The sequence below is a fragment of the Hippopotamus amphibius genome, chromosome 3, assembly GCF_030028045.1.
Source record: "Hippopotamus amphibius kiboko isolate mHipAmp2 chromosome 3, mHipAmp2.hap2, whole genome shotgun sequence".
NCBI lineage: Eukaryota > Metazoa > Chordata > Mammalia > Artiodactyla > Hippopotamidae > Hippopotamus > Hippopotamus amphibius.
The window spans coordinates 98,635,439-98,661,082 of record NC_080188.1 but is presented as its reverse complement, the minus strand read 5'-3'; the positions used below and the strand labels follow the sequence as shown (position 1 = coordinate 98,661,082).

The 25,644-nt window shown below is 60.7% G+C and overlaps 2 protein-coding genes across 11 annotated transcripts in view; one reads left to right on the top strand and one right to left on the bottom strand.

Annotated features, from left to right (window-relative positions):
* The first annotated feature begins 1,265 nt into the window (after positions 1-1,265).
* On the top strand, positions 1,266-11,396 carry RNH1 (ribonuclease/angiogenin inhibitor 1). 5 transcript variants are annotated; one of them, XM_057726184.1, is made up of 10 exons: positions 1,266-1,356; positions 7,223-7,328; positions 8,721-8,891; positions 9,120-9,290; positions 9,763-9,933; positions 10,011-10,181; positions 10,271-10,441; positions 10,611-10,781; positions 10,922-11,092; positions 11,186-11,396. In XM_057726184.1, exons 2-10 carry the CDS (start codon positions 7,243-7,245, stop codon positions 11,271-11,273), a joined length of 1,371 nt encoding a protein of 456 aa, XP_057582167.1. In that variant the 5' UTR covers positions 1,266-1,356; positions 7,223-7,242; the 3' UTR covers positions 11,274-11,396. The 5 variants fall into 5 exon arrangements, with proteins under 5 accessions (XP_057582167.1, XP_057582168.1, XP_057582169.1 ...); XM_057726185.1 differs by lacking the exon at positions 1,266-1,356 and adding an exon at positions 1,845-1,898; XM_057726186.1 differs by lacking the exon at positions 1,266-1,356 and adding an exon at positions 2,414-2,437.
* A 1,437-nt stretch (positions 11,397-12,833) lies between these two features.
* The window catches only part of PTDSS2 (phosphatidylserine synthase 2), a 28,483-nt gene continuing 15,672 nt past the window's right edge, over positions 12,834-25,644 (bottom strand). The window contains exons 1-9 of one of the 6 annotated variants that reach the window (XM_057726181.1): positions 25,122-25,171; positions 21,699-21,766; positions 15,753-15,887; positions 15,502-15,552; positions 14,961-15,074; positions 14,695-14,813; positions 14,081-14,413; positions 13,788-13,973; positions 12,835-13,667 (exon numbers count right to left, since the gene is read on the bottom strand). In XM_057726181.1, coding sequence (XP_057582164.1) covers positions 13,496-13,667; positions 13,788-13,973; positions 14,081-14,413; positions 14,695-14,813; positions 14,961-15,074; positions 15,502-15,552; positions 15,753-15,887; positions 21,699-21,766; positions 25,122-25,164 — 1,221 coding nt within the window. In that variant the 5' untranslated portion in view covers positions 25,165-25,171 and the 3' untranslated portion in view covers positions 12,835-13,495. Of the gene's footprint in view, positions 13,668-13,787; positions 13,974-14,080; positions 14,414-14,694; positions 14,814-14,960; positions 15,075-15,501; positions 15,553-15,752; positions 15,888-21,698; positions 21,767-25,121; positions 25,172-25,644 lie in introns of those variants that run through there. The other 5 variants (XM_057726178.1, XM_057726176.1, XM_057726179.1 and 2 more) reach the window with 5 other exon arrangements.

The window sequence follows — 25,644 nt, the reverse complement described above, 5'->3', positions numbered from 1 at the left end:
GGTTTCCTCCCCTGCCCACCAGAGGGCTCAGGAGGGCTCTCTGTGAGTGGAATGGGGTGTGCAGCTTCAGGTGTAAAGAGCTCAACCAGCCTCAGGAAGACGGGGCAGCGGAGGGGGCTGTGGGTGGGGACGGTGCAGGGGAAAGGTCTGCAGGGCAGGCAGGGCAGCCGGCAGCCCCTGCGCACAGAGGGGCCCGCCCTGAGCTCCGCAGGGCACTGCACGCCCTGACCCTCTCCCACTTTCAATAAAACCTGCGTTCCTGGCTGAGAAGAGAGTGCCCAACTCTGGCACGAGGGGGACTCTCCTGCATGGACCAGGGTCGCCTTGGGTCCTCCTGGACCTACTCTGTAAGGCAGGACAGGACGCTGCGTGGACTCTCCCAGAGCTGAGGCCACCCGCACCCCCAGCCATGAAACAAGACCGACCCACAGCCGCGGCGCCTTTTCGACGGGATCAGACCAAGGATCCCGCGTCGGCAGAAGCCGCAACAATAGGAAGCTTCTCAGTCTCAGGAGAAGGAGGGAAGATGAGAGTTTTGGAGGGACGCCGACCGCAAATTCTCGCAAAAATGGAAACGGACTTCTTTCTGATTGTAAAAACCACACCATCACTTTAAAAGAAAATCAGACAGCTCACGCATAGGCGTGACCGCAGACAGAGGCGAGAGGACAGCCCGGCGTCGCCCCGGGTGAGCTCAGCAGCGGAGACGAGCCGGCACCTCAGGGGAGCGCAGTGCGCGGGGCCCGGCCAGCCTGCGAAGGGCTCAGGAGGTTCAGGAAAACACGTGAACACACAACACGAAAGCAGCTCAGGAGGGACACTCCCGCCCTTGAGGAAGAGGAACCCCATATACTTGGGACCTGAGACCCGAGAACCGCAGAGGCTCCGAGAGGCAGCGCCCAGAGGCCCCGGGACCGCGCGGCCCAGGCGCAGGGGCGCCCACAGGCGCGGGCGGCTACTTCGCGCGCACGTCTGAACCCTCGCAAGGGCGGAAACTGCCCTGTCGCGTTTCCTCCACGTACGCACTCCCATTGTTCTGTGAAGGGACGCGCCTTCCAAGACCTCAAAGCACCTGTGGACGAGGCTCTCTGAGCCAGCGAGGCCCGCGTCGCGGAGCCCGCGGGGAGAGACCACGCCCCTTCTCCCCATTCTCCCCAGGCCCCGCCCACTAGACGCGAAACGCGCCCCACAGACCCCGCCCCCTAGGCCCCGCCCCCGCCGGTTGCTGCGCCCCCGCGAGGCCCCGACCCCGCTATAGGCCCCGCCCCGCCGCTGGTCCCGGCGCTACACCCGCGTCGCCAGGAGGCCGTCTCCCTCCCGGTCTGCAGGCCAGGGAGAGTCCGTCGTCGTGTCTAGGTCAGTCACTCCCGAGGGCCGCCAGCGGGTGAGCCAAACAGAGGGCTTCCCGGCGCCAGCCTTGGTCGGGCCGCGTGTCGCGCGCCGGGCGCCGCGGAGGCCACGCAGCCCGGGTAGATGCGCTCTCGCGACGGGGGACGAGGAGTCCGCTCGGTCGGGCCCCGCCCCGCCCCGCCCCGCCCCGCCCCGCCCCGCCCCGCCCCCTTCGCGGCCTGGAGGCGGGGCCTCTGGAGGGCGGGCCCTGTGAGGCGGGGCCGCGGGGGCCGAGGCCGCGGCACCGCCCCGCGAACGTCGGCGCGCTCCGGTGACGTCAGGGCGCCCGGGTTCGCCCCCGCGCGTGCGAGCCCGCTGCCGTCCCTCCCCGCGGGGCACGCGGGGCCTGCGCCTGCGCGGTGTGCGCCTCGGCGGTTCTCCCGCGCCGGGCTGGGGCCCACCTTTTGGCTCCCGGCCCGCCGCGCGAGCGAGGCCTGGCGCGGCCACGCTTTCCTCCTCATACCGAGCACCCTCCGACGTTGTTCCCCCGGAGACCCGACCCGCAGGGGGTACAGACGGCCCCGCAGAGGGCACTCGCCCGGAGGGCGGCCGCCCGCCCGGCAGCCCTGCTGCGTTAGGCTGCCGGGAGCCCCGGGGAGCGGGGGTCGGAGAGCAGGCTGGCGGTCAGCCGGGGAGGCTGGCTGAGGAGGCTGCTCGGCCGCCCACGCGCGTCTGTCCTCTGGGACCCTCAGCAGCTCCGAGCGCGTTCGCTTCCTGCTGCCGCAGGCTGGCCGCTTTCTTGTCCGACATGGGCCCTAGAGGGTTAAGATCGAGGTATCCGCGGGCAGGTTCCCTCCAGAGGCCCCGGGAGAGAACCTAGTTCTTGGCCTTTTTCGAGCGTCCGGAGGCTCCCTTTCTCCGTCTGCAAAGCGCAGCCAGTCCGCCCTCTGCGTCCATTTGTCACTCTTCCTCTCTGATTTTGACCCGTTCGTCTCGCTTTCAGGGACCCTCCTGATTACATGGGGTCTATCCAGGCAGTTCAGGACAGTCTCCCCATCTCAAGGTTCTTAACTTTGTCACATCTGCAGGGACCCCTTTGCCACCTAAGGTAATTATTGACAGCCTTGGGAATTAGGATATGATCATCCTTGGGGGCCATTATTCTGCTTACTGTTCCTTACGTTTCACTTTTATATACTTATTTATTCATTCATTTTCAAGATTTATTATTTTATTTATTAATTTATTTTTGGCTGCGTTGGGTCTTCGTTGCTGCACACTGGGCTTTCTCTAGTTGCAGTGAGCAGGGTCTGCTCCTTCTTGTGGTGCGCGGGCTTCCCAGTGCAGTGTCTTCTCTTGTTGCAGAGCACAGGCTCTGGGCGCGTGGGCTTCAGGGGTTGCAGTGCATGGGCTCAGTAGTTGTGGATCAGGGGCTCTAAAGTGCAGGCTTAGTGATTGTGGCGCACAGGCTTCGTTGCTCTGCGGTATGTGGGATCTTCCTGGACCAGGGGTGGAGCCCATGTCCCCTGCATTGGCAGGCAGGTTCTTAACCACTGCGCCACCAGGGAAGCCCCTCAGGAGGAGTAGGAGCAGATACACAAATGTCAGATCATTTGTCTCTGGAAGATGGGCATTCTAGGGCCTTTCATTTCATTTTTTATCTCTTCTGGTTTTTCTACAAGAAGCATGTACTGCTTGTGTGATAAAAATCATGTTAAAGTTGGCACGCCATTGAGCCCAGAGTCCCCTCTCTGCCCCTTCTCCTCTCCCTGCTCCATCCTCACCCACCCCAGGCTGCAGTAGTCTCTGCCAGAAACCCCGAAGCACCCTCTTTTTCCTGCATCAAGGTGGCAGAGAACTGCTCAGTGTCTTCTCTTGACAGCCTATCAGCTTGCACTTGCCCTGGGGGAGCTCATGGTGTGGGGCGGGGGTGGGTGTCTGTGTCTTGGGGGCCCAACCCTGCAAAGCTCTCCAGAAGCCCAGGCCCCACATTGCTGGCCCTGACCCCCTTACAAACTACACAAGCAAGGGCTGGCCCTGCCAAATAGTCTCCCCATATTGAGTAACCCTTTCTTTATTCCCCCAGTGAACCACCCTTCAGGCAACTGCTCAGCTCCCCAAGGCGCCTTTGTTAAACTTAGAGATCTTGGTTGATTTCAATAACTGATCACTGGGGCCACATGTGCTTTTCTCTTCTCCTACTGTAAACTTCCACTCTGATATTTGAAATTTACCAAATAGTGAGCCGGCAAAACCCTAGGCTGCCATCCTCGACCCCAATAAAAGCAGAACACCAGCTGCCTGCCCCCCCACACCATCCCCACCTCACTGTGTGGCCCCAGGGATGCCATGTACATTCCAACACGTGAGTAATACACTTTTCCCCCCCCAAAGTTTCCTAATGGTCTTTGCTGAATGCCACCTTGCAATCACAAGCGCCAGTCCAGCCACGACACTGGTCATGGCTAGGCCAAGGGGTTGCAAAACAGGTGTGTTATGAAATTTAACCGTCTTCCTGATGATAGGCGTTTAGATTGTTTCCAGGTTTGGACAGTTGCAAAATGCTGCAAAAAGACAGTCTGAACACTTCTCCTAAGTTCATGCGTGGACGTTCCTCTTGATGGACACAGAGAAATGGAGGGGTGTGTAGTGTTGTACATAAGCCAGACTCCAGGCTTGTCACCCAGAAAACGGGGTTTGCCTCGTGATGGGTGTTGAGCCAAGAGACATCACCAAGCCAGAGATCGGGAGAAGGAAGGATGTGTTCCTTACAGCAAGTAAGGAGAGCACTGGGGATCTTTTCCAAAGCACTGTCTCCCCGCAGAGTCCAGGGTTTATTCGATTGAAGTCAGGAGGGTCAGAAACTTCATCCCTTAGGTCGTGGTGGTTGAGTCTAACCTTCACCCCGGCACAGAACCGGGGGTCTTTGCAGCTGGTCTCTGTCTTTGCTGCTGTTGCTTCTCTTGTCTGATTGCCGTTTGCACTTTGTTCCCTTAAGTCCACTCATCACTGAGACCTGTTCAAGGGCAAGCGCTGAGGCCGGGCTGGCATCACAAAATGGCTTCTCTTCCATGGAGAGAGCTGCGCCTGGTTCTCTTTCTCCCGGGCCCCCACCCTGCCTGCTGACCCACGCAGCGTGCCGCCACCGCCAGCACAAATAATGTCCGTCTTTCCTGTCTGGCGGCAAAAAGTGTCTCCTGTATCGCATGTCCGTGCTCTGGGACGCTCCTCCCTCCCGCCTGCGCCCCCGTCTCCGTGGAGGTGGTCGGGGCTCCCCGCGCCTGCGCCCCCTCCCCGCGAGGCGGCCTGCCCCCGGCTCTGGGCGACAGAGGGGAACATCAAACAGGGGCGTCAGGGTTGACCCCGGGGTTCACGGGGAGCGGCGAAGGCTTCATTAGGGGCACCGGCTCCGCGCGTCTCGGAGAAAGACCCCGGACCAAGCCGGGTACGGGGGGAGGGCGCGCCGCTCGGCGGTCGCGGCCTGCGGGTGGGCTCGGCGGGGGAGGGCGACCGGCCGCGGCGTTACAGGGCCCCGCCCCACGACCCGCCCTGAGCTGACCCCACCCCGCCCCGCCCCGGCGGAAGACGCGGCTCGGTCTCGCGTCTGCGGCGGCGCGCGAGGTGAGGCCCGGGGTCCCGGGTAGGGGCGCGGCGGGCCCGGGGGAGCGCGGGGAGCCCTCCCGGCGCGGCGTCCGAGCGACCCGGCGCACCCCCAGCCCCGGACGCATGCGGAGCCTGGGGCGGGCGCGGGTGTTGGTGGCGGCGGCCCTGGGCGGCCCCGCGCCCCGCAGAGGTGACCGCGCCGCGCCCGGGGCGGGTGGGGGCGGACGGGCCGAGGAAGCTGCCCTGGCGGGGCGGGCGGGCGGGACGCGGGGGCGGAGGCGCAGCGCCTGTGGCCGCGCGGGGAAGCGTTAACTGGCGGTCGTTGTGGGGGGCCTGGGGCGCAGCCCCGCTGCGGGAGTCCTGATTCCCAGGGAGGGTGGGACATGTGCCTGTTCCTGTCCGGACCAGGCCCCCTCACTGCGGGCTTGTGAGGAGGGCTGAGCGCGGCATCTTTGGGGGGCCGTTAGCACTTCTTCATGGGTTGTCAAAGGGGTGGGTGTCCTCCGGAGGCCACGGGCCAACCAGAGGGAAACTCTGGGTCTAGTCCAGCCTGGGGCTTGGAGGGTCAGCGGCTGTGTGTCGGTTTCCTGCTCTGGAGAGGCCACTCCCCTGACGTCACACTGGATGGGGGGGCGGGGGGGCGGCTGTGTTGGGGCTGGAGATCCTGTGTGGTCCCTCCTGCCCTGAGCCCTGAGCCCCTCCTCCTGGTCCCTCTCTGGGCTGACTGAGGATTCTGAGTCAGGGTTTGGGTGGCCACACCCTGGGCTGGGGTGGGTGGCAGGTCTGGCTTTGCTCACGAGCTCTGGCCAGTGGGCTGGGTGGCCTCTCCATGTGATGGTCCCTTCCCCTGATGGCGCGTGAAGTAGCCATTCCCCATGCCTTGCCTCAGTTTCTCAGCAGCCCCTCTGCTAGGACATGCAAATGTCCATCTGTGAATGTTGCCTCAAGGTTGGCACAAGGCCCTCCCAGGAGGGATGTAACTGGAACCTTTGCCTGGGCTGGCCATCCTCCCCGCTGTGGGCTCCAACCAGCCAGGGGCTGGGAGAGGGCATCCCCGCTTCCGGAAGGCCAGGGCCGTGCCAGGCTCGGACACAAACATGAGTGAGGCCTTGTTCTCAGGAATCCGGGCTTTCAGGGAACTGGGAACTTCACATGGTCTGAGTCATTCTGTTTCCAGAGACCTGGAAAGGCACGGCTTCCAGGCGCGGATGTTTATTGAACTTTCTTTTGCTGTTGAATGCAACCTCTCTCCCTGCCCTGCCCCCAGGCACCCCTCAGTTCACAGCTGCCCCATGGGTTCCTCTCCTGCCGGCCCCACCTTCAGGGCCACTGTAAGCGCCCGCCTGGAGCTCCAGTTCCCCATGTGTTCAAGGCTCTGTGCCTGGCCCTGGTGAGGTTTCAGGGCCTGTGACCTCCCATCCCAGACACGCTGGCCAGAGGCCTCCCTCTTTTCTCAGCCTGCTTGGTGAGCTGGCTTCTCTGTGGGCTGGTCCCAGGGCTGAGCCAGGGTTGGGCAGAGGACGTGCCCTGTCCAGAGTCCCAGCTCCCGGAAGGGGATCATGGAGCAGGTGCCCCGGGTGGCCACCCAGGAGTGCACCATCCAGAGTGCAGGTCCCTGGACCTGGGGTCTTCACCTGGCTCCTCTGTCCTGTCCAGGGCATGTGTGTCTGGTGCACCTCAGGAACTGTCAGCTGACCACTTGACAGGGCTGCTTCAGGGTGGTGAGGCCTCAGGTGCTGGCATCCTGGGCAGGTCTGGGGCCTTGTGGGGGCCAGGCGGGGCGGGGCTGTGTGCTGCCCTCCTGTTCTCAGGGAGATGTAGGCTGAGTCGGCAGGGACAGTTCCCACAGCGCTTCACAGATTGGGGGCCCTGTGCTTCCTGGACTTGGGTCTCCACGCTGTCTGGGCCCAGAGGCCACCTCCTCCCTGCTGTCCTTGCCTGGGCAAGGCAGAGCCAGGGCTTTGGGTGGTGAGCGCCGGTTTCCACTTCCTCCTGGGCAGGAGGCGCCAGGAAGGCTGTGTGCGGGGCTGGGGGGTGAGAGCAGCCTCTGCTCCCACAGCCACGTCCCTGAGCTCTGTGGTCTGTGGTGGTCTTTGCTAGAGAAGCCCACTCCTGTGTCGGCTCCTGGAGGCCGAAGTGGATAAAGGTGCTGAGAAGGGAGACAGGCAGGAGGCTGTGGCTTCTCCTGAGGTGGCCCCGGGGCTCCTGTCTGGACTGTGCCCGTCCACTGGGTCTCTGTCCTGGCAGACCTTGCGAGCGTGGCAGGCATGTTCTCCCCGCCTCTGTCTAGGACACACTCTGCGTCCCACCATGAAGCTCGACATCCAGTGTGAGCAGCTGAGCGACGCCCGGTGGACCGAGCTCCTGCCTCTGATCCAGCAGTACGAGGTGGTCAGGTAGGCACAGCCGTGCCTGCGCCCCGGGACCGCGCCCTACGGGGGCAAGGGGTGCCCAGGGTGCTTCACACACAAGCATGATATAAATGTATGATTTTCATGTGGCACAAAACGTGATTCTTTTTGTAATTTTTTCCAACGTTGTGAATGTAAACCCATTCTGGGCCAGGCCTGGTGGGCAGAGCAGCCTGCCCAGGGTCTCTGGCTCAGCCCCTTCCCCTGGGCATGTAGTCACCGCAGCTGGTGCATGAGGGCACTGCCTGTCCGCACCCCTGCCGGGCTGCAGGCTCGATTCCAAGTCCAGACTCGCTTCTGCTATCGCGGCAGAACCTCAAACCTGGAGGTTCCTCGGGGCTGACAAGTGAGAGCTGGGTGCCTGCCTGCTCAGCTTTCTTATTTTCAACTTATTTGTAGTAGTTTTAGGTTTATGGAAGAGTCATAAAGACAGCGCAGGGTCCCCTGTGCCCTGTCGCCTGGGGCGCTGGTCAGAGCAAAGAGCCCGACACAGCCGCCTTGACTCAACGTCACTGGCTTTTCTGTGTGTGTCCTCTCCTGTCCTCGGGTCATGCAGGACCCCCCAGGACGTGGCATCATCACCATGTCTCCATGGCCCCTCCTGTCTGGGATGCTCCCTCTGTCCCTCCTTGTCCTTGGCCGCCTGACTCGGGGGTCTGCTTGCTCGGGCTCTGGTGAAAGCCCCTCTGACGCCCGCTCCTGCTGAGTCACACGTTTTGGTGAGATCTCGCAGAAGTGACGCTAGGTGCTGCCTGGCATGTTGCTTCATGGGGGGAGTGTCACAGTGGCGCCACGTGGTCACCCTAATGGTCACCGTGACCACCTGAGGGAGGGGGCGCCTGCTGGTTTTTGGGCTGAGACAGCTGACTCCGCTCACATCCTGCTTCTACTCAGACCTTTGCCTGCTGATCTTCGCGTCCGTGGGGGGAGGTTTGCCTGAAGAGTGTTACTGGGACTTTGCCCTCCTGGGTTTTTAATTTCTCTATTCCTCCCACACTTGTCCCCTTTTGGGTAAGAGCCAGCTTTTCTCCCACCCGTACTGAGTCCATTGTCAACTGTTCACTCTGTTGGGTGGATGTGATCCTGGGTCACGGTCTGGGCCTCGCTGAGCCCCTGCAGCTGGGCTCTGCCCTCAAGCAGCTGTCTCCAGCTTGGATTTCTCTCCGGGGCGGTGTCCAGGCGCCTGTACCCGCTGACCGCACCCCGTGGAACATAGGCGTCCGAGTACGTGCCGATGTCTTAGCGGTCTCGCAAGACGATGCACATGGTTTTCCTCTTTCCTCTAAAGATGTGTTGGTTGTGACCCACCTTGTCAAGTTCTCGGCCCAAGAGTGGGCCACACGCTTCCGCGTGAAGTGACCGAGTGTCTGTCCATAGGTTGGACGACTGTGGCCTCACGGAGGTGCGGTGCAAGGACATCAGTTCCGCGCTCCGGGCCAACCCCTCCCTGACGGAGCTCAGCCTCCGCACCAACGAGCTGGGCGACGGGGGCGTGCGCCTGGTGCTCCAGGGCCTGCAGGGCCCCACCTGCAAGATCCAGAAGCTCAGGTGAGCCGCGGGCCTGGGACGTGAGGGTCCGCCCCACCTGTCACCCAGAGGCTCACCTGAGCCCTCCCACAGCCCCCACCCTGCGACCCCACTGTGGGGCTGGGCCGCCTGGCCTCCCCGTGGGTGTGGGGTGGGGGTGGCGGTGGCTCCGTGTCTGCCCTGCTCAGGCTCCTGCAGACACAGGTGGCTTGTCTCGCATGGGGCCCGCTGACGGCCACGTCCCTCCAGCCTCCAGAACTGCTGCCTGACGGAGGCTGGCTGCGGGGTCCTGCCCGGCGTGCTGCGCTCCCTGCCCACCCTGCGGGAGCTGCACCTCAGCGACAACCCGCTGGGGGACACCGGCCTGCGGCTGCTCTGCGAGGGGCTCCTGGACCCCCAGTGCCACTTGGAGAAGCTGCAGTGAGTGTGAGCCCCGCCCAGGGCCCCAAGGTGCCTGTGCCCCCACCCAGGCGTCCCCCAGCCCTGCACCCACCCACCCCCTGGGTTTGGGCTGAGTGTCCGTCCTGGGCAGGCCCCCTCCCCAGCTCATGGGCTGCAGGGAGCTTTGAGGAGCGGCTCCCACTCCCTGTCGCTGGGGCCGTGGCCTCTGACAGGAGCTGGCAGCTGGCCTGTGGCCCCGAGGGGGCCCACAGATGGGGTCAGCGACAGAGGGAGGCGGCCCAGCCGGAAAGGCCCAGCCCGGCTGCGTGTCTTTCTCCTGGGGCTCTGCGTACCTGCCGGCCGGGGAGATGGCCCCTTGGCCACTGCTGTGCTCTGACTGCCCGACAGCCCTCCAGTCTCTGGGCCTCATGGCTGGGGTGGGAAAGGAGACCCCGACAGGTGCCCCTGGGCCTGGCTGCATTCCTGCGGCTGAGGGGCTGCCCATCCGCAGGCTGGAGTACTGCAACCTGACAGCCACCGCCTGCGAGCCCCTGGCCGCGGTTCTCAGGGCCACGCGGGACCTGAAGGAGCTCGTGGTGAGCAACAACGACATCGGCGAGGCCGGCGTCCGGGTGCTGTGCCGGGGCCTGGCGGACTCAGCCTGCCAGCTGGAAGCGCTCAAGTGAGCTCCGGGCTGGGGCTGGGGGGCCGGGGCTGGGGTGGGGGTGCCCCAGCTCCCAGTACCTCTCGTTCCCCCAGGCTGGAGAACTGCGGCCTCACGCCGGCCAACTGCAAGGACCTGTGCGGGATCGTGGCCTCCCAGGCCTCGCTGAATGAGCTGGACCTGGGCAGCAACCCGCTGGGTGACGTGGGCCTCGCAGAGCTGTGCCCTGGGCTGCTGAGCCCCGGCTCCCGGCTCAAGACCCTGTGGTGAGTGGGCTTCCCGCGGGGGCACGGAAGCCTGCGGGTGGCGGGGCGCATCTGAGAGCCTCTCCACTGACCGGGGACCTGCCCCGCAGGCTCTGGGAGTGTGACATCACCGCCAGCGGCTGCAGAGACCTCTGCCGCGTCCTCCAGGCCAAGGAGACCCTGAAGGAGCTGAGCCTGGCGGGCAACAACCTGGGGGATGAGGGCGCCCAGCTGGTGTGCGAGAGCCTGCTGCAGCCTGGCTGCCAGCTGGAGTCCCTGTGGTGAGGGCTGCGCGGCGCAGGGGCCCTCGGAGGTGGGGGGAAGTGCGGGGAGGTGCCGAGGTGGAGCCGCCTGCAGATGGGCAGGGACGCGGGGGGCTTGCACTTAGGTCCGTGGGCTGCCCCAGAGGCGCAGGCTGCAGTGGCCCCAGCCCCCGTCTGCCGCCCGCAGGGTGAAGTCCTGCAGCCTCACGGCCACCTGCTGCCCCCACCTGGGCTCGGTGCTGACCCAGAACAAACGTCTCCTGGAGCTGCAGCTGAGCAGCAACCCACTGGGCGATGCGGGCGTCCAGGTGCTGTGCCAGGCCCTGGGCCAGCCAGACTCCAGGCTGCGGGTGCTCTGGTGAGCCTGCGGGGCGCCACGTCCGCCCGGGCGGAGGGTGGGGACTGCTGAGTCCTAGACCCGCCTGGCGCCCCACCATCTGGCGGCAGCCCAGGCCCCAGAGGCACGCCTGCCGCCTGACCTTGGCCCTGCCTCCGCAGGCTGGGGGACTGCGACATGACGGACGGTGCCTGTGGTGGCCTGGCCTCGCTCCTGCTGGCCAACCACAGCCTGCGCGAGCTGGACCTGAGTAACAACGGCCTGGGTGACCCCGGCGTCCTGCAGCTGCTGGGCAGCCTGGAGCAGCCCGGCTGCGCCCTGGAGCAGTTGGTGTGAGTGGCCCTGGGGTGCGGGGTGCAGGCGAGGCACATGGAGGGGGGCAGGTGGGAGGCCTGGCCACTCCCTCACGCCCCTTCTCCCCGCAGCCTGTACGACATCTACTGGACGGAGGCGGTGGAGGAGCGCCTGCGGGCCCTGGAGGGGAGCAAGCCCGGCCTGCGGGTCATCTCCTGAGGCGCCTTCCCGGACGCCCTCCTGCCCCCAGCGAGTCCTGGCTTTAGCTGAGGGACAAGGTCAAATCAGCTCATTTCTGGGAGAGGATTTTAGGCACTTTATTAAAACGCATTTTTGGCAGGAGGGGGTCTCTCTCCATCCTTGTGGTCCCCACAGGGCACTGGTGTTGAGGGGTGGTGTTTTCATGAGCACTCTGCTGTCCAGCGAGTTAGCAGACACGTGGCAGCTTCAGGCAGGTCACGGGTCTGGGCCTGGTCTTGGGTGTGCAGCCCGCGCTCCCCAGGCGCTGGCTGGGCCTGCTCCCTGCGGCCCTGGAGGCCACCCCACCCCACAAGCCTTCACTTCCTCGGGTCTGTGCAGATGGTGTCCTTCCCCACACTAAGCAGCACCAGAATGTGGTCCCTGCCCTCGGGGCCTGGCTCACCTTGGCCAGCTGCCTCGGTCATTGGTCGACTGCGTGCCTGGCCTCCTGCGTGTGGGCTGGAAACCTCAGCTGGGAGCTGCTCCCGGGGCCTGGCTGCACCTGCCCATGGCTGGCTCCTGAATGCTCTCCTGGTGGAGGCCGGAGCCCTGTGGACAGAAGAGCAGGGTCCACCCCGTCTAGCTGGCCTCATCTGGCCGTGGGTGGAGCGCACAGGGGTGACCTGCCCTGAGCAGCACCACCAAGATGTAGGCATCAGGCAACTTTCAAAGGGTCCAGCGCCTGCCATCACCACAAAGCCCTTCAAGGTACCTGAGACCCTGGTTTCTTAACTCCCCTCCCCTGGAAGGGAGCAGGCTCCATGGAGAAAAGGGGGATCTCAGGTCTAGGCAGGAGACCCTCAAGGGGAACGTGCACCCACCTTGGGCCAGAAAACAACGGGGGTTCTCAGGGGCCACACCTGGGATGGGTGAGCAGAACCAGGCCTCCAGCCCTGCAGGAAGAAAGGGCACAAGCCGTGTGAGGGAGGGGGTGGGGCTGGAGTGACTGTGAACCAGGGATGCAGAGAACCCTGGGTGGAGGTGGGTGGACAGGATGCTTGGCTTCCTCGTGGTGGTGGGACGGGTGTCAGCCTTAAACCCAAATCAAAGCTGATGCTGGTATAACAGCAGGTGTGTGTGTGTGGGGGGGGACACGCTGAGTCCCTGTGTCACACCAATGCCAGGAGGACCATGGAAGCCAGAGGCTGAGCAGCTCTGCTCCACACAAGAGCAGCTGAGGGGAGGGGTGTGGTGTGCACAGTCCCTCCTCACAACCTCTCTAGGTTTAAAATTCTCCCCAGAAACAGTTACAGGGAAAAAACTAATGGGTGAACTCTGAGAGGCAGGCCAGCCCCACCCCTGGGAGTGTCACCTTGCCTGGAATTCAGGGCGCTTCTCTTCATCTGTGTGTGTGAAGCCTGAGGGCAGTGTGCCCATCTCCTGGGGGGCGGGGGGCCATCCCCCCCCCCCCACACCAAAACCCGCTCCCTCAGGCCGCCCACAGGGCAAATGCAGCAGGTGGTGGGAGGGGGCCAGTGAGCCCTGTGCCTGCTGGTCGTCTGCCAGGACAAGTGTCCAGCCTGAGCAGTGCCCACCTGCCCGCCCGCCCTCTGGGCAGCGTCTGAGGCAGCACACGGCAGGGCTGGGGTGAGGGGCGGCAAGGAGACAGAGCTGCAGACCTTCACTGGCTTTTATTTGTTCTGTTTGCTCGGGGACGTGACCTCAACTCTGGGCCAAAGACCCTCATGACCCGCCCCCCTGACGGCAGGCACCAAGCCTGGCAGACTCTGACGCGACGTGCCTCCAGTCCTGTCCACAGCCCCTCCCAGTCAGAGGGTCAGGTGGAGGCTCGCGAAGAAGCGGATGTGCCCTTTCCCAACTGCACCAGGGTGTCCCACCATGGGGCGTGCAGGGCCCAGGGAGCGGAGAGGGGCACCGCCATACCACTGCTTGGGCCCGGCCGCCAGGGCGCCAAGGCTTGGGGTGGCCGAGGCTGCGGGTGGACTGTGCAGAAGGGGCGGGGGGCTCTGGCTCCTCCGGGACCGGCTGGCCCAGGGCGTGCTTGGGAGCCTCGGGAGCCGGGAGCACAGGGGCGCACACACCCATCCACCAACCCACCCACGTGCGCACACCACACTGGCCCGGCGCTCGGAGGGACGGGAAAGAGGACCTCGAGGGCCGATGCCTGCTGGAAGGCTCCCAGCGGGCATCCCAGAGGGTGCGGGGCGCCAGGCTATGGCTCCGCGGGCCCCGCCGCAGAGTCAGTGCGGAGCCGGCGCCCCCTCGCTCTCGGCTTCCTCCGGCCCCGAGGGGTCGTCAGGCCCGGGTGGGCGACTGTCCACACCGCCGTCCACGGCGCCGTCGGCCCTCCCCTGGTCGTCCCTGCTCTGCTGCTTCTGCCGCCGCGTCTCCTTGTACCTCAGGGTGATGTCCCTGGAGGCAGCGGGGGGCCGCGTGACCACCGGCCAGCCCGCCCAGGCCCCTGGACCCCGCCCGCGGGGGCGCGCAGAGCCCGCGCTGGGTGGGCAGGACCTCCTGCGCCACGGCGCTCACCGCAGGAAGAAGCGCCAGACGGTCCAGGTGAGGGCGAGCACGGAGCCGAGCGTCCAGCACTGTGCGATGTAGAAGGGCAGCGACAGCGTGAGCGTATGTGGGTCGTACTTCACCACGATAAGCAGCTCCGTGGCCGTGATGGCCGCCACCAGCCAGGCCTGCTGGCCCAGCTTCTTGTGCAGTGTTCTGCGGGGGGAGGGGGGGAGCAGGGAGGGAGGGAGGATGGGGTTGAGGCCCCGCCCCTCTCCCGCCCCCTCCAGCCAAGTCCCTGCGGCCGTGGGCCCCGCCCTCACGGGTCGTCCATGAAGTCGTAGATCTCCCGCATGGCCACACCGCCCACGTTGACGAAGAAGACAAGCCGCAGGAGAACCAGGTAGTGCTCAGGGGGCATCCACAGCACGAACTTCAGGTAGAAGGTGTTCAGCTCTGCCAACAGAAACTGGGGGCAGAGGAGGGTGGGGGGGGGGCGCCCACGCCCCAGGGGCCACGCGCGGGGGGCCGCTGGCCTTACCACCAGGATGATGCCGCACACGGCCAGCCAGCGCCGCAGGCTGGAGGCCGGCTTCCACTCGAAGCGCACCCAGCTGTAGGGCGTGAACTGGAAGGCGATCCGCTTCATCTTGCCCCTGGAAGCGCGGCCCGTCAGCCCAGGGCGCCCGCCCCCGGCCCCGCGTCTCTTCCCGGAGGAAGGCGGCCGGGGAGGGACGCGACCAGGAAGGGCCGGTGGGGAAGGAGCTGGCCGGACGGGGACGGGCACGGGCACGGGCACGGGCGCAGCCCCGCTGCCCTGAGGCGAGGCCCAGGGTCCCACCATCCCAGGTGGAGCTCACAGGAGGCAGAATCCTCGCCTGTGGATCCCCCACTGGAGCCCAGGCCCGCGGGGAGCAGAGCGGCTCTCCAGACGTACTTGTAGGTCGGAATGTTCCAGAGGCCCTGCCACTTGTACGTCTTTAGGGACAGCCACTCGAGGGTCTTCATGCCGCAGTAGATGCCCAGCCCGTTGCAGACGAGCACGTCCATGATCCACTGGGGGTGGGAGCCAGGTGGGAGGTGGGTGCCACAGGCCCACAGCCCTGTCCCGGGGGGCCCCGTGCCCCCCCACCCCCCCACAGCGGGGCCGGCAGGGACAGGGGCACAGGCTGGCGGCGGCCCATGCGGACAGGCGGCACCTACGTGGTCCCACCAGCACTCGCTGAAGTTGGGCAGCTGGTGCTCCAGGCTGTACTCCAGGAACTCGAACATCACGCTCACGATCGTGCACATCCACCAGTCGCGGATCATCAGGGTCTGCGGGCACCACGGCCTCAGCCCCGCGGTGGGCCCCGAGGACGGCCCACCCTTGCCCCTGCCCCAGGGCCCTCAGGCGAGGCGCGGGCGGCCGGGCAGCTGCGGCTCTGGCCGCCCCAATTTAAGACGTGGAGGCAACTTTCAGATACGTTTATGCGTGTGTCCAGGCCTGAGGTGCATGAGGTCAGCCCGAGGGCTCACCTGCCCTGAGGCAGGTGGGACAGGGGCCAGAGGCCCCCATGGGTCTTTCTCCTTTGCTCTCCAGCAGCCACCGCGATGCCCAGGACATGCAAGGTCAGATCAGGACCCCAGCCTAGCAGCCTGACTGTCCTGCACCACAGCACCCGCCCACCGCACTGCTGGAAAACAGCCCAGAGCTCAAGGCAGGCCCAAAACCAGGTGTCCCGCCCAATAAGGTGGTGCCTACCTTCAGGTACCAGCCAATGAAATGTGCGGGCACAAAGCCATCCAGCTTGTCCTGTGGGGGCGGATGCAGGCCTCGAGCTTGGTCCCCCATCGTGATTTGGGAGGGGACCCCGCCAACACCAGAGGGCAACCCCAACCCCATCCAGTCCGCAGAATGACTCAGGTCCCAGAAACATGCACACCTGGGGCTGTGCCGAGGGGGAGAAGCCCCCACAGCACACAGTCAGCCGGTGACCCCTCCTGGGCACTCACCCAGACGTTGTGGAAGGGGTCGGTCTTGTTGTCTGCGTCATAGATAAGGCAGTTTCCCCCATAGTCCCTCTCTGGCAGTGGGACCCCCAACCTGGGGTCGAGGTACTTCAGAAACTGGCGGCCGTCCTGGACAGTCTGCAAGGGCGGGGGTGTGTTGCTGGCGCGGGGTTTGGGGTATGCAGACGAGACACCCACCGACCGCGACAGCGAGGGAAAACACCCGTCTCAGCACTGCCCCCGTTTCCGCCAGGCAGAGTGGGGGTTTCCCAAGTCTTAGGACATCCTCACGCCCCCATGGGACCACAGGACCATGCCATGTGGGGCTGCAGGTGCACCTCCTGTGGGAGGGGGCTCAGATCACCAGTTTCCCCACCTCTCCTCCCCAAGTCCATTCTGGGTCCAGACCCCACACCAAGGAACAGCCTTGTGGGACATGCTTCTTCACGTGACGCCCGGACAGCCTCTCTCAGACATGCAGACTCCAACATTAGCCGAACAGCGCTCTGGCCTCAGCACAAAGTGGACTCTGGGGGCTGCACCCTGGCAGAGGAGGACCCCCCAGCAGATGCACCCCATCCCCACCCTCCAGGCCCTCCCTGGCCACCAGCTGAGGCCTCCGGTCCACAGGAGGGGCTCCGGGGCACCCATCACAACCCCGTCCCCTCGCTCTTGCCCCAGTTACCAGCCAAGGGACATAGCAGGCAGCAGGCTCCAGGCTGGGTGACGAGATGTGGTCCGTGGTGTGTGGACAGATGACACTCAGACCTGCATCTTGTCACGTGACTGAGATGACACCACGAGCAACAGAAATCCCCCCACATGTGCCCTGGTAACACGGGATCTGAGGGCCGGGGAGCAGGGTAGCACCCGACCCCGCTGCATTTCTGAGTCAGGATGCCCCCTCGGGCTCTGCTCTGCAGCCAGGTCAGTGAGGGCTCAGCTTCCTGGAGACTCAACCCTCACAGAAGTGAAAACCAGCACACGTGTAAAAAGTCTCTGTCTCAGGGCCTCTGAGGGCTGATGTGACCCACGGACGTCAGCTCTGGTCCCAGCTGGGGGCTTGTCACCCAAGCCCAGGGGGCCAGACCACAAACCTCCACTCCAGCAGAGGCCGGGGACTGGGAGGCTGACTGACTGCTGTGACATAGCTCTGGGCGAGGACAGTAGCCTGGGCAGGAGGGCCTCCCAGAACCGGCCATTTATAAATCTGCAGACGCAACTGGTCAGGATCCACACGGCTCTGTGCTGCCAGCCGAGAGGCCCAGGTCTTGGTTCCTAAGACCATTCATTCTCTAATAAAGGAACCAGGCTCCCTGGAGAAGTGGCGGGGACCCCCAAGATGGGCCCAGAGTGTCTTCTGGCACCAGAAAGGAGGGAGGTGCTCAGGAAAAACAAAACCCCACAAAGAAGGGGCATGTCAGAGCGGTACAGGAGCTGAATGAAAGCTCCTAGCGGCCTACGCTGGGACAATTTGAGCAATGAAATCAATCAAGTGCTGGATCATACCCCAGAGTGTAACGTGGACGCCCACGTCCCCGCTGATGTGAGGAGTGACTGAACACACCAGTGAGTCGGGGAGAAGAGACAGATCTCCCGCACGGAAGGTTTGGGCCTCCCTCCTGAGGGCGAGGCGGGGAGCGGACCCAACAGGCATACCTCTGCCAGGGGGTCCAGGTCGGCACCAACGGTCAGAATCCTGTGTCAAACCATGAGAGAAACAGCAGACAAGAAACCCCCAGCAACCCTGATACCAAAACCAGAAAAAGACATTCCAGGCAAACTGCAGACACTGTCTCTTATGAATAATGGATGCAAAAACCTTCAACAGGGCTTCCCTGGTGGCGCAGTGGTTAAGAATCTGCCTGCCAATGCAGGAGACACGGGTTTGATCCCTGGTCTGGGAAGATCCCACATGCTGCAGAGCAACTAAGCCTGTGCGCCACAACTACTGAGCCTGCGTGCTGCAACTACTGAAGCCCCTGGGCCTAGAGCCCGTGCCCTGCAACAAGAGAAGCCACTGCAATGGGAAGCCCGCTCACTGCAACTAGAGAAAGCCCGCGTGCACCCACGAAGACCCAACGCAGCCAAGAATGAATAAATTAAAAAGAAAAAAAAACCCTCAACAGAATACTAGCAAAGTGAATCTAGCAGCACATACAAAGGGTCACACACCACAACCAAGTGGGATTTATCCCAGGAACGCTAAGCTTGTTCAAAATAAGAAAATGAATCAACACAAAACATGTTAATAAAGGGAAAAACCCACATGATCATCTCATTTGATGAAGAAAAAGCATCAAACCGACAAGACCCAACACCCTCTCATGATACAAACACTCAACACATCAGGAAGAGTGGGACTTCCTCCGTTGGTAGGTGGCATCTGGTGAGGGCTGAGGGCTCCCCACTAAGAAGTGGGGCACGGTATGAGGCCAGAGATGGACAGCAGACACTCAGGTTGGAAAGGAAGATGCAAACTCCCCCTATTCCTGCAGAGACCCCCCAGAGGAACCCCCCCCAACGGCCCAGAGCTGTGGGCATGAGTGAGCAGGCGCAGCTGAGGACGTGGGCCAACAGAGCAAGGCTGCGTTTCCAGGTGCAGGGACCAGGACAGCAACACGGAATCAAGACAGCCCCACGCACATCGACGCTGGGAAGAGGGAGGTACTTAGGAGCACACTTAACAAAGGAAGTGCAAAATGTACCCTTAGAAAGCCATAAAACGCTGCTGAGAGAAACGAAAGACCCACGTAAGGGGAGAGTCCTGTGCTGCACGGAAGGGGAAAAACTGAGAGAGTATGTGGGTTTTAATTAATAATGATTAATTGTAACGAATGAGTCATATCAGTGTAAGATGTTCGTAACAGGAGAAACTGGGTGAAGGACTTACAGGAACTCTCTGCACTAACTTCACAATCCTGTAAATCTGTTTTAAAATAAAAAGTTTATTTTAAATAAATAAAATATGAACCATTAAAAAGAAGTCAGAACAAAAGCTGGTCTCCCAAAAAGACACACACACGTCCAAGAAGCATGTGGAAAGATGCTCAGTATCACCAGCAGTCAGGAAAACAATCGAACCACGTGAGATACCACTCCACCACCTCACCCCGCCCCTCACAAAAAAGGGAAATAACAAGTGTTGGGGAGAACAGGGAGAAGCTGGAAGCTCATGTGCTGTTGGAGGGACTGTGAAATGAGCACGGCCACCATGGAGAACAGTGTGGCAGCTCCTCTAAAGTTGAACAGAATTACTCAGCAATCCCACTTCTAGGCGTGTTCTCAAAGGAATGGGAAGCAGGAACTGGAACAGATACTTGCACGCCCACACTCACAGCAGTGTTACGCCAGTCGCCAAAAGGTGGAGCCAACCCAAGTGTCCACCCATGATGAGCGGGCACACAAAATGTGGTACAGGACTTCCCTGGTGGCGCAGTGGTTAAGAATCCGCCTACCAATGCAGGGGACACAGGTTTGATCCCTGGTCCGGGAAGATCCCACATGCCACAGAGCAACTAAGCCCACGTGCCACAACTTCTGAGCCTGCGCTCCAGAGCCCGTGTGCCACAACTACTGAAGCCTGCACGCCTAGAGCCTGTGCTCGGCAACAAGAGAAGCCACCATAATGAGAAGCCCATGTGCAGCAACGAAGAGTAGTCCCCACTCACTGCAACTAAGACCCAACACAGCCAATAAATAATTATTTTAAAAATGTGGTATAAACACACAATGGAACATTCCTCAGCCTTAACAAGGAAGGAATCCTGACACAGGTGACAACAGGATGAACCTGGAGGACGTTACACTCAGTGGAATAAGCCAGTCACAGGAGGACGGAGGACAAATCCTGTCTGATTCCATCCACAGGAAGTCCCTGGAGGTGTCACATCCATAGAGATGGACAGCGGATGGTGGGGCTGGGGGAGGGGAGGGTGTGAGCGTTTAATGGGGACAGAGTGTCCGTTTGGGAGGACAGAGATGGTGGTGTGATGGTAACACAACCATGTGAATGTGTTTCATGTCCCAGCCTGGGACATGGCTGAGATGGCAAATATCATTATGTGTTTTTCACTATAATTGAAAATATTTTTCATTAATTATACTGCAATAAAACCAAAAAAATTGCATAGAATTCTACATACATGTGTGTGCGCGCACACATGCCTATAAAACTGAATTGTGACAAACTCTGTGGATTGTATCAATATCAATCTCCTGGTTTGAAACTGCCTTATATATACATTTTTTTAAAAATTATAGTTGACTTCCAATATTCTGTTAGTTTCAGGTACACATACTGTCCTATACTTATGCAAAATATTGAAGAATTGGGTGAAGGAACAGAGGACCTACCTGTACAATTTGTTCATAGCTACCTGAAAATCTATGATTACGCCAAAACAAAATGTAAAAAGAAACTCAACATGAATGAGCAATCTCAATGTAAAATATAAAACCATGTAGGTTTTAAAAGAATATATAGGAGAAAATCTGAATAAGTTGGTGTTGGACAAAGAAGTCTTAGACATGACATCAAAAGCACAAAGAGAAGACACAAGGACTGCCACCATTAAAGAATGAAGGCCCAGCACATCCAGCAAAAACCCTTGTACCAGGACTATATAAAAAGCTGTCGTAACACTAAAAAAACCACCTGATTTTTAAAAAGGGCAAAAAATAAATACTTCACCAAGGAGGGCGTCTGTTTCATGCTCATGAACACGAGAAGCTGGTCAGCATCACCAGGCACCGCAGAAATGCAGTGAGACCCACGACGAGACACCGCTACAGTGTAAGAACCTGACCATGGCAAGTGCTGCCGGGGACGGGACGGTGCTGGAGGGACACAGCCGCTCCGGCAGCGAGACACCTGACCTGTGACGCAGGAGGCCCTCCTGGGTGTTCACCTTCAGGCAATGAAAGCTCAGGTCCACAGGAGAACCTGCACCAGAGGCTCAGAGCAGCTCCACTCACATCGGCCCCAAACCTGACAACACCAGTGCATGGACAGACGGCGGCCCCTCCACCAGGACCACCACCCGTGATAAAAGGAGCGTGTGTAGGTGCGCACGGCGTGGGCGAGTTTCAGAGGCAGTGAAGGCCACACACTGCACAGCTCCACTCACGGGAGATTCTCCAAGAGACAAACGGCGGTGATGCAGGGCCAGATGGTGGCTGCAGGGCCAGGGCCGCAGAGGTGGCACCTGAGGGGGTCTGGGCTCTGTGCCTAACCGTGGCGTCCACACAAACAGGTGTTACAACTCCTAGCCCTGCACACCTGCCCTAAAAGCAAACTTGCCACGTGATGATAAATCACTCATCCGTCGTTGCCCGTTTTCAGGTTGTGAATACTGAAGACCACCCTCAAAGGTGCACTCGCCAAATCTAGCAGAACCAGGACTATTAGTCAAACAGACATTAGTGGCAACAAATCCTGACCCAAGATTTACTAAGGAGGTGAGCTTCCAACCTCCACCCCGACCACCTTGCAGAACGCCTACCAGAAGGGAGAAAAGCACACCAAGCCACAACGGGGCATCCACAAATCCAGAAACGAGACCCATGGCCACTGGCCCCAGGCCGCCCGCCCACACTCAGAGCACTCTGTGCCACGGGGTCCGGCGTGACCCCCGCGAGGGCGCAGCCCTGCTCAGATCTGGGGCACCTGCAATTCAAAACAGAGACTGCCCACCAGGCGTCCACGTTGGAACCCACTGTCCCTAGGCCCACACGGCAGCTGCGCCCAGGGGTCCAGGCCCGCTGAGAACGGAGACTCTGCTGCAGGTGACGGTTCCCGCTGGCCCACCCCTGCAGCCCCTGCCCACTTCGGGCAGGGTCCAGCCTTGCCTCCTACTGGAGCCCTGAGGGCCGATGTGCAAAGCCTTCCCTGCCACCTCTCGGTTACCTAAGCTCCCACAGTCCATCCAACCAAGAAGAACCACTTACCTGGAAGAGTATAAAGATGAGAAACAGCTCGTAGACCACACTAACGCAGAGCCAGAACCTCCAGTAAGCTGCAGAGACACGCAGAACACAGAGCATTAGGGAGAGCCCGCCCCACAGCTGCCGGCAGCCCAACCCCCACGCAGCTCCAGGACACGCGTGGCCTCTGCCCCAGGCTAGAGACCTGAGAAGCAAGATCTAACTTGGGGGTGAGCACACAGTTTCTCTGTGGACGTTTCTCCTTCCTTTTCTTCCATTCCCGTCCCTGATCTTCGTGTCTTTTTGTCTAACTGCTGCACCACCGAAGGCCCACGACTGCTGGACGCGCAGGGACAGCACATGCCCTTGCCTTGTGTTTACTAGGGATGTTTGTAGCCTCACCGCTAAGTTAGTTTGCAGGGTTTTGGTGGACACCTTTTGTCATGTTAAGAGAATCTTTTAATTCCAGTATGCTGTTTCTGTCATGAGTGAGTACAAAACTTTATTCTTCTGCATTTACGAGGATCAATTTCTTTCTTTAGTGTTAATGTGATGAATGATATTAACACATTTTGTAACATAAACCATTCCTGAATTCCTGGGATGACAATTTGTTTTAGGAAATGGTCTCAAGTTTCAGTCAGCACTTTTGTCCCTCCGGTGACTACACTTGGCAGTATTATATAAAGTTGCTAAAAGAGTAGATCTTAAATGTTCTCACCATAAAAAAAAAAGCTGAGGTCACATGAGGTGACCGAGGTGCTGGCTAGTAACCATACTGGCCTGAGCATTTGCAGCACATGTGCTGAGATCAGCACAGAGCCCACCTATAAAGCTGGGGCAGGACACGCATGTCCCTCAGAGCCCCTTCTGTGAGCCGGGGCGCCTCTCTCACCATCCACTCACATCCCTGGGGGACGAGATAATGGGGGGAAGGTCTAGGACTGTTCTAAAAAAAGATAACGTCTACCTTCCAAGAATCTTCATAATCCTGTTTGATAAAGGCCTAAGACATCTGCTTTCCCTATGCTTACGTCTGTAAAAAAAAAAAAAAAAATCACCAGCCTACTTCTAAACGCTGATTTAAAAAAATAAGCCATGCACACAAACTGGAGACTCCAGGCTCGAGCACGGCTCTTTCAGGTCGCCTGTGGCCATCCCCCGCTCCAGTGGGGACCCAGGAGGCAGGCAGCGGGCAGGTGTGCGAGCAGACAGGAGGGGCCGGGCCTGTCCTGCCAGAGAAGGGCAAGGCCAGAGCTGTGCCAGTGCCGGGCTCCCGGGGCTGTGAGTCCCCGCAGCAGCTCACTGCCCAGCTGCGCACATGCCAGGCTCTGGGGCCAGCCTGGCACCCTCAGGGCTTGTGCCTGATCTACTTGCTGGCGAAAAACAGCCACAGAGATTTATGAGAAACCAACCTGGCACAGGCTGAGTTCTTAAGAAAGCTGCCTAACGTGTTCTGAGACAATGGAGGTCAACAGCCGAGGTGACACACAGCCTTCATGCCCTTGAAGATAGGAAAAACCCGGAAAATTCTCCCTGGTTTGAGCTGCTGCAGCAGGTTAAGGGCTGTGGTGAGGGGACTCGGGAAGCCGCGTGTGGCTGTGTAGCTGCGGTGACAGCCACCTCCGCTCGTGAAGGCGCGTCTCATGTCTGAGGCTGCGGTGTCCCTCCCCCGGCCACCCCCACTCGGATCAGACTCCCCATCCCTCTCACCCTGTAGGGCCCACTAGGGACCCAGACCTCCCACCCCTGCCAAGTACCCAGCAGGCCCTCCTCCATCCCCGCAGCCAGGGTTTCCACACCCCACCCCAGCACTCCCTGAAGCACCCCGGGGGCTCCTGATTCTCCACCCCGCTCCCCGACCCAACACCCTTATTTTCTTCCTGAGCATGAACTCTGGCCACCTCGGCAGCACCGGCCATGTTCTCATTTGCTCCAGTTTCCAGAGGGAGGCGCAGAGGAGAGCCACTACCACGGAGGGAGGGGCCTCCTTACTGGGAGCCCCAGCTGGAGCTGCAGCCAATTCAGGTTTCCAAAAATGGCAACTCCCAGACAGGTCGGCCCAGGTGCTACCTGAGCCAGGCCTGGGGCAGGGGGTGGGCAGAGACCCCAAAGCACCTGCTTTGTGGAGCCAGAGGCCCTTCATGCAGTCCCTGCCAGTGTGCAAATGTAACCTGGTTTCAGAGCTTGAGGGCTTCCTGCCAACCACCAGGTGAACAAGACATCTGGAAAGTGCCCCAGGAGAGGCCCCACATTAACTAGATCTGCCGGGAGCCGTTCAGGGATTGCCTAAAGGCTCAGGCAAGGCCGAGCACTCCGGGAATGGCCTGCAAGGCGGGGATTCCGATGAAGGCATCTTCGGTTCGGGAGAGCTGCAAAGCAGGCATCCTGGAAGTACCGGAGTTCTCCGAGATTTAGTTTCACTATGAGTTTCCTCTGTTTACTTCTCTTTCTAGGAATGATGAGCTCTCTCTGGGTGAAGGGGCGCCTACGCCACCTTCAAGAATGGTGGCTATCCCCCGCTTTCTTGGTGTTGTGGAAATTCTATGGGCCACAAACAAATCACATTTAGACCCTTAGGGGGCCCGGGTAATGGAGGAATGTTTAAACTTATTATCCCCACCCTTGGGCCATGCTGGCAATTCCACCGTAATGGGCCATGCATTGTGATCAGGAATGCTGCCTCACCCAATCACAACTATCCCAAACCTCTGAAGTGAGGGTCCGTCAAACCAAAGTTGCCTATAAAATATCCCATGCACTCTTCCCTTATAAGAACGGAATATTACGGGTATCTATGTTATGTCCATGTCCTGTATGTCTGCTGTCACGTAGCATAGAGAATGTAGCTCACTAATTAAGCTTAACCTGCTAACAATGTGTCTGTCACTTCAAGCCTGGGCGCCTGAGAGGCCTGCCCTTAGAGATTGTTATCCTGTGTTCCCCTCCCCCTTGTAACCACTGGAGGGTTAAAACAAGAATGGTAATGTTGTGCATGGGGAAAAAATGTTTGATTGTTTATGGACAAGAACGTGAAGAACTGATGAGAACTGATGATTACATAGAAGACTCATCACCTGACTAAGGACTGGCCTCCGGCGGAGTCATTGGGACATTTGGGGGAGGGATATGGGGCCCCTAATGGAAAAATCCACATAACAAGATGTAAGATAGATAAGACCAGAGCAAAAATTAAAGTTACTCTCACACTCTCACTCACTCTCACTCTCTCTCTCTCTGCCTCCTGTCTCTTCCTTTTTCTCGCCGACTCTACCCCTCCCAAGGGACTCCCTGGATCCTGCCTGGGCTGGACCCCGGCATAGATCAAGACTGGCAGAGACACAGGGCTCGTGCACAGCAACTAAACTGAAGAAAGGCAGCGCCAAACTCAGAGCGCCAACTCAGAAACCACAGCACTGCCCTCTCCAGACAGGGAGCCAGCCTCACGCTCACACGGCTCAGAGCCGCAGAAGGAGCTTTCAGACGACATGACCGCATCCTGCCCGGCGACCCCGGAGGAGCCCCTGGACCAGCCGGGAAAGGCCCTGTCTGTCCCGCTTCGTCCAGGGCCTGGCGCCCATGAGAACTTCAAAGAGCCCTCACCCTCACACAGGCTCTGGGGGAGTTTCTAGCAGCTCTTGTTCTTCCTTCCAAATCCATGTGATGGGCACTGAACACACCTGGTTCTCACTGTGATTCTGGTGGTTCTGACACTCGAGCTCACTTTTCCATTGCTCTGGTTAAGAGTCCACACCCTTCTGAGGCAAGACGGGACGGGCCCAAACCAGTGGAGAAGGTGGAACAGGCCCTGCACCCCCAGAGCTGGGGAGGCCCAGCCCCCCCAACCCCTAGTGGGGGCCACAGCCTCTGGCTCAGGAAGCTCAGACTGCCCCCGGGCAGTGACCACGCAGGATTCAGCCACGTAAAGGTCCCCCCAGGGGACCAACATCCCCAAGGTCCCCCCCAGGCA

What these genes read in the sequence shown, in the direction of transcription:
- RNH1 (XM_057726182.1), top strand. Translation starts at nt 5,056, where the DNA reads ATGCGGAGCCTGGGGCGGGCGCGGGTGTTGGTGGCGGCGGCCCTGGGC. An exon ending in CAGCAGTACGAGGTGGTCAG is followed by an intron (nt 7,329 to 8,720) that starts GTAGGCACAGCC and finishes GTCTGTCCATAG; the next exon opens with GTTGGACGACTGTGGCCTCA. An exon ending in TGCCACTTGGAGAAGCTGCA is followed by an intron (nt 9,291 to 9,762) that starts GTGAGTGTGAGC and finishes GCCCATCCGCAG; the next exon opens with GCTGGAGTACTGCAACCTGA.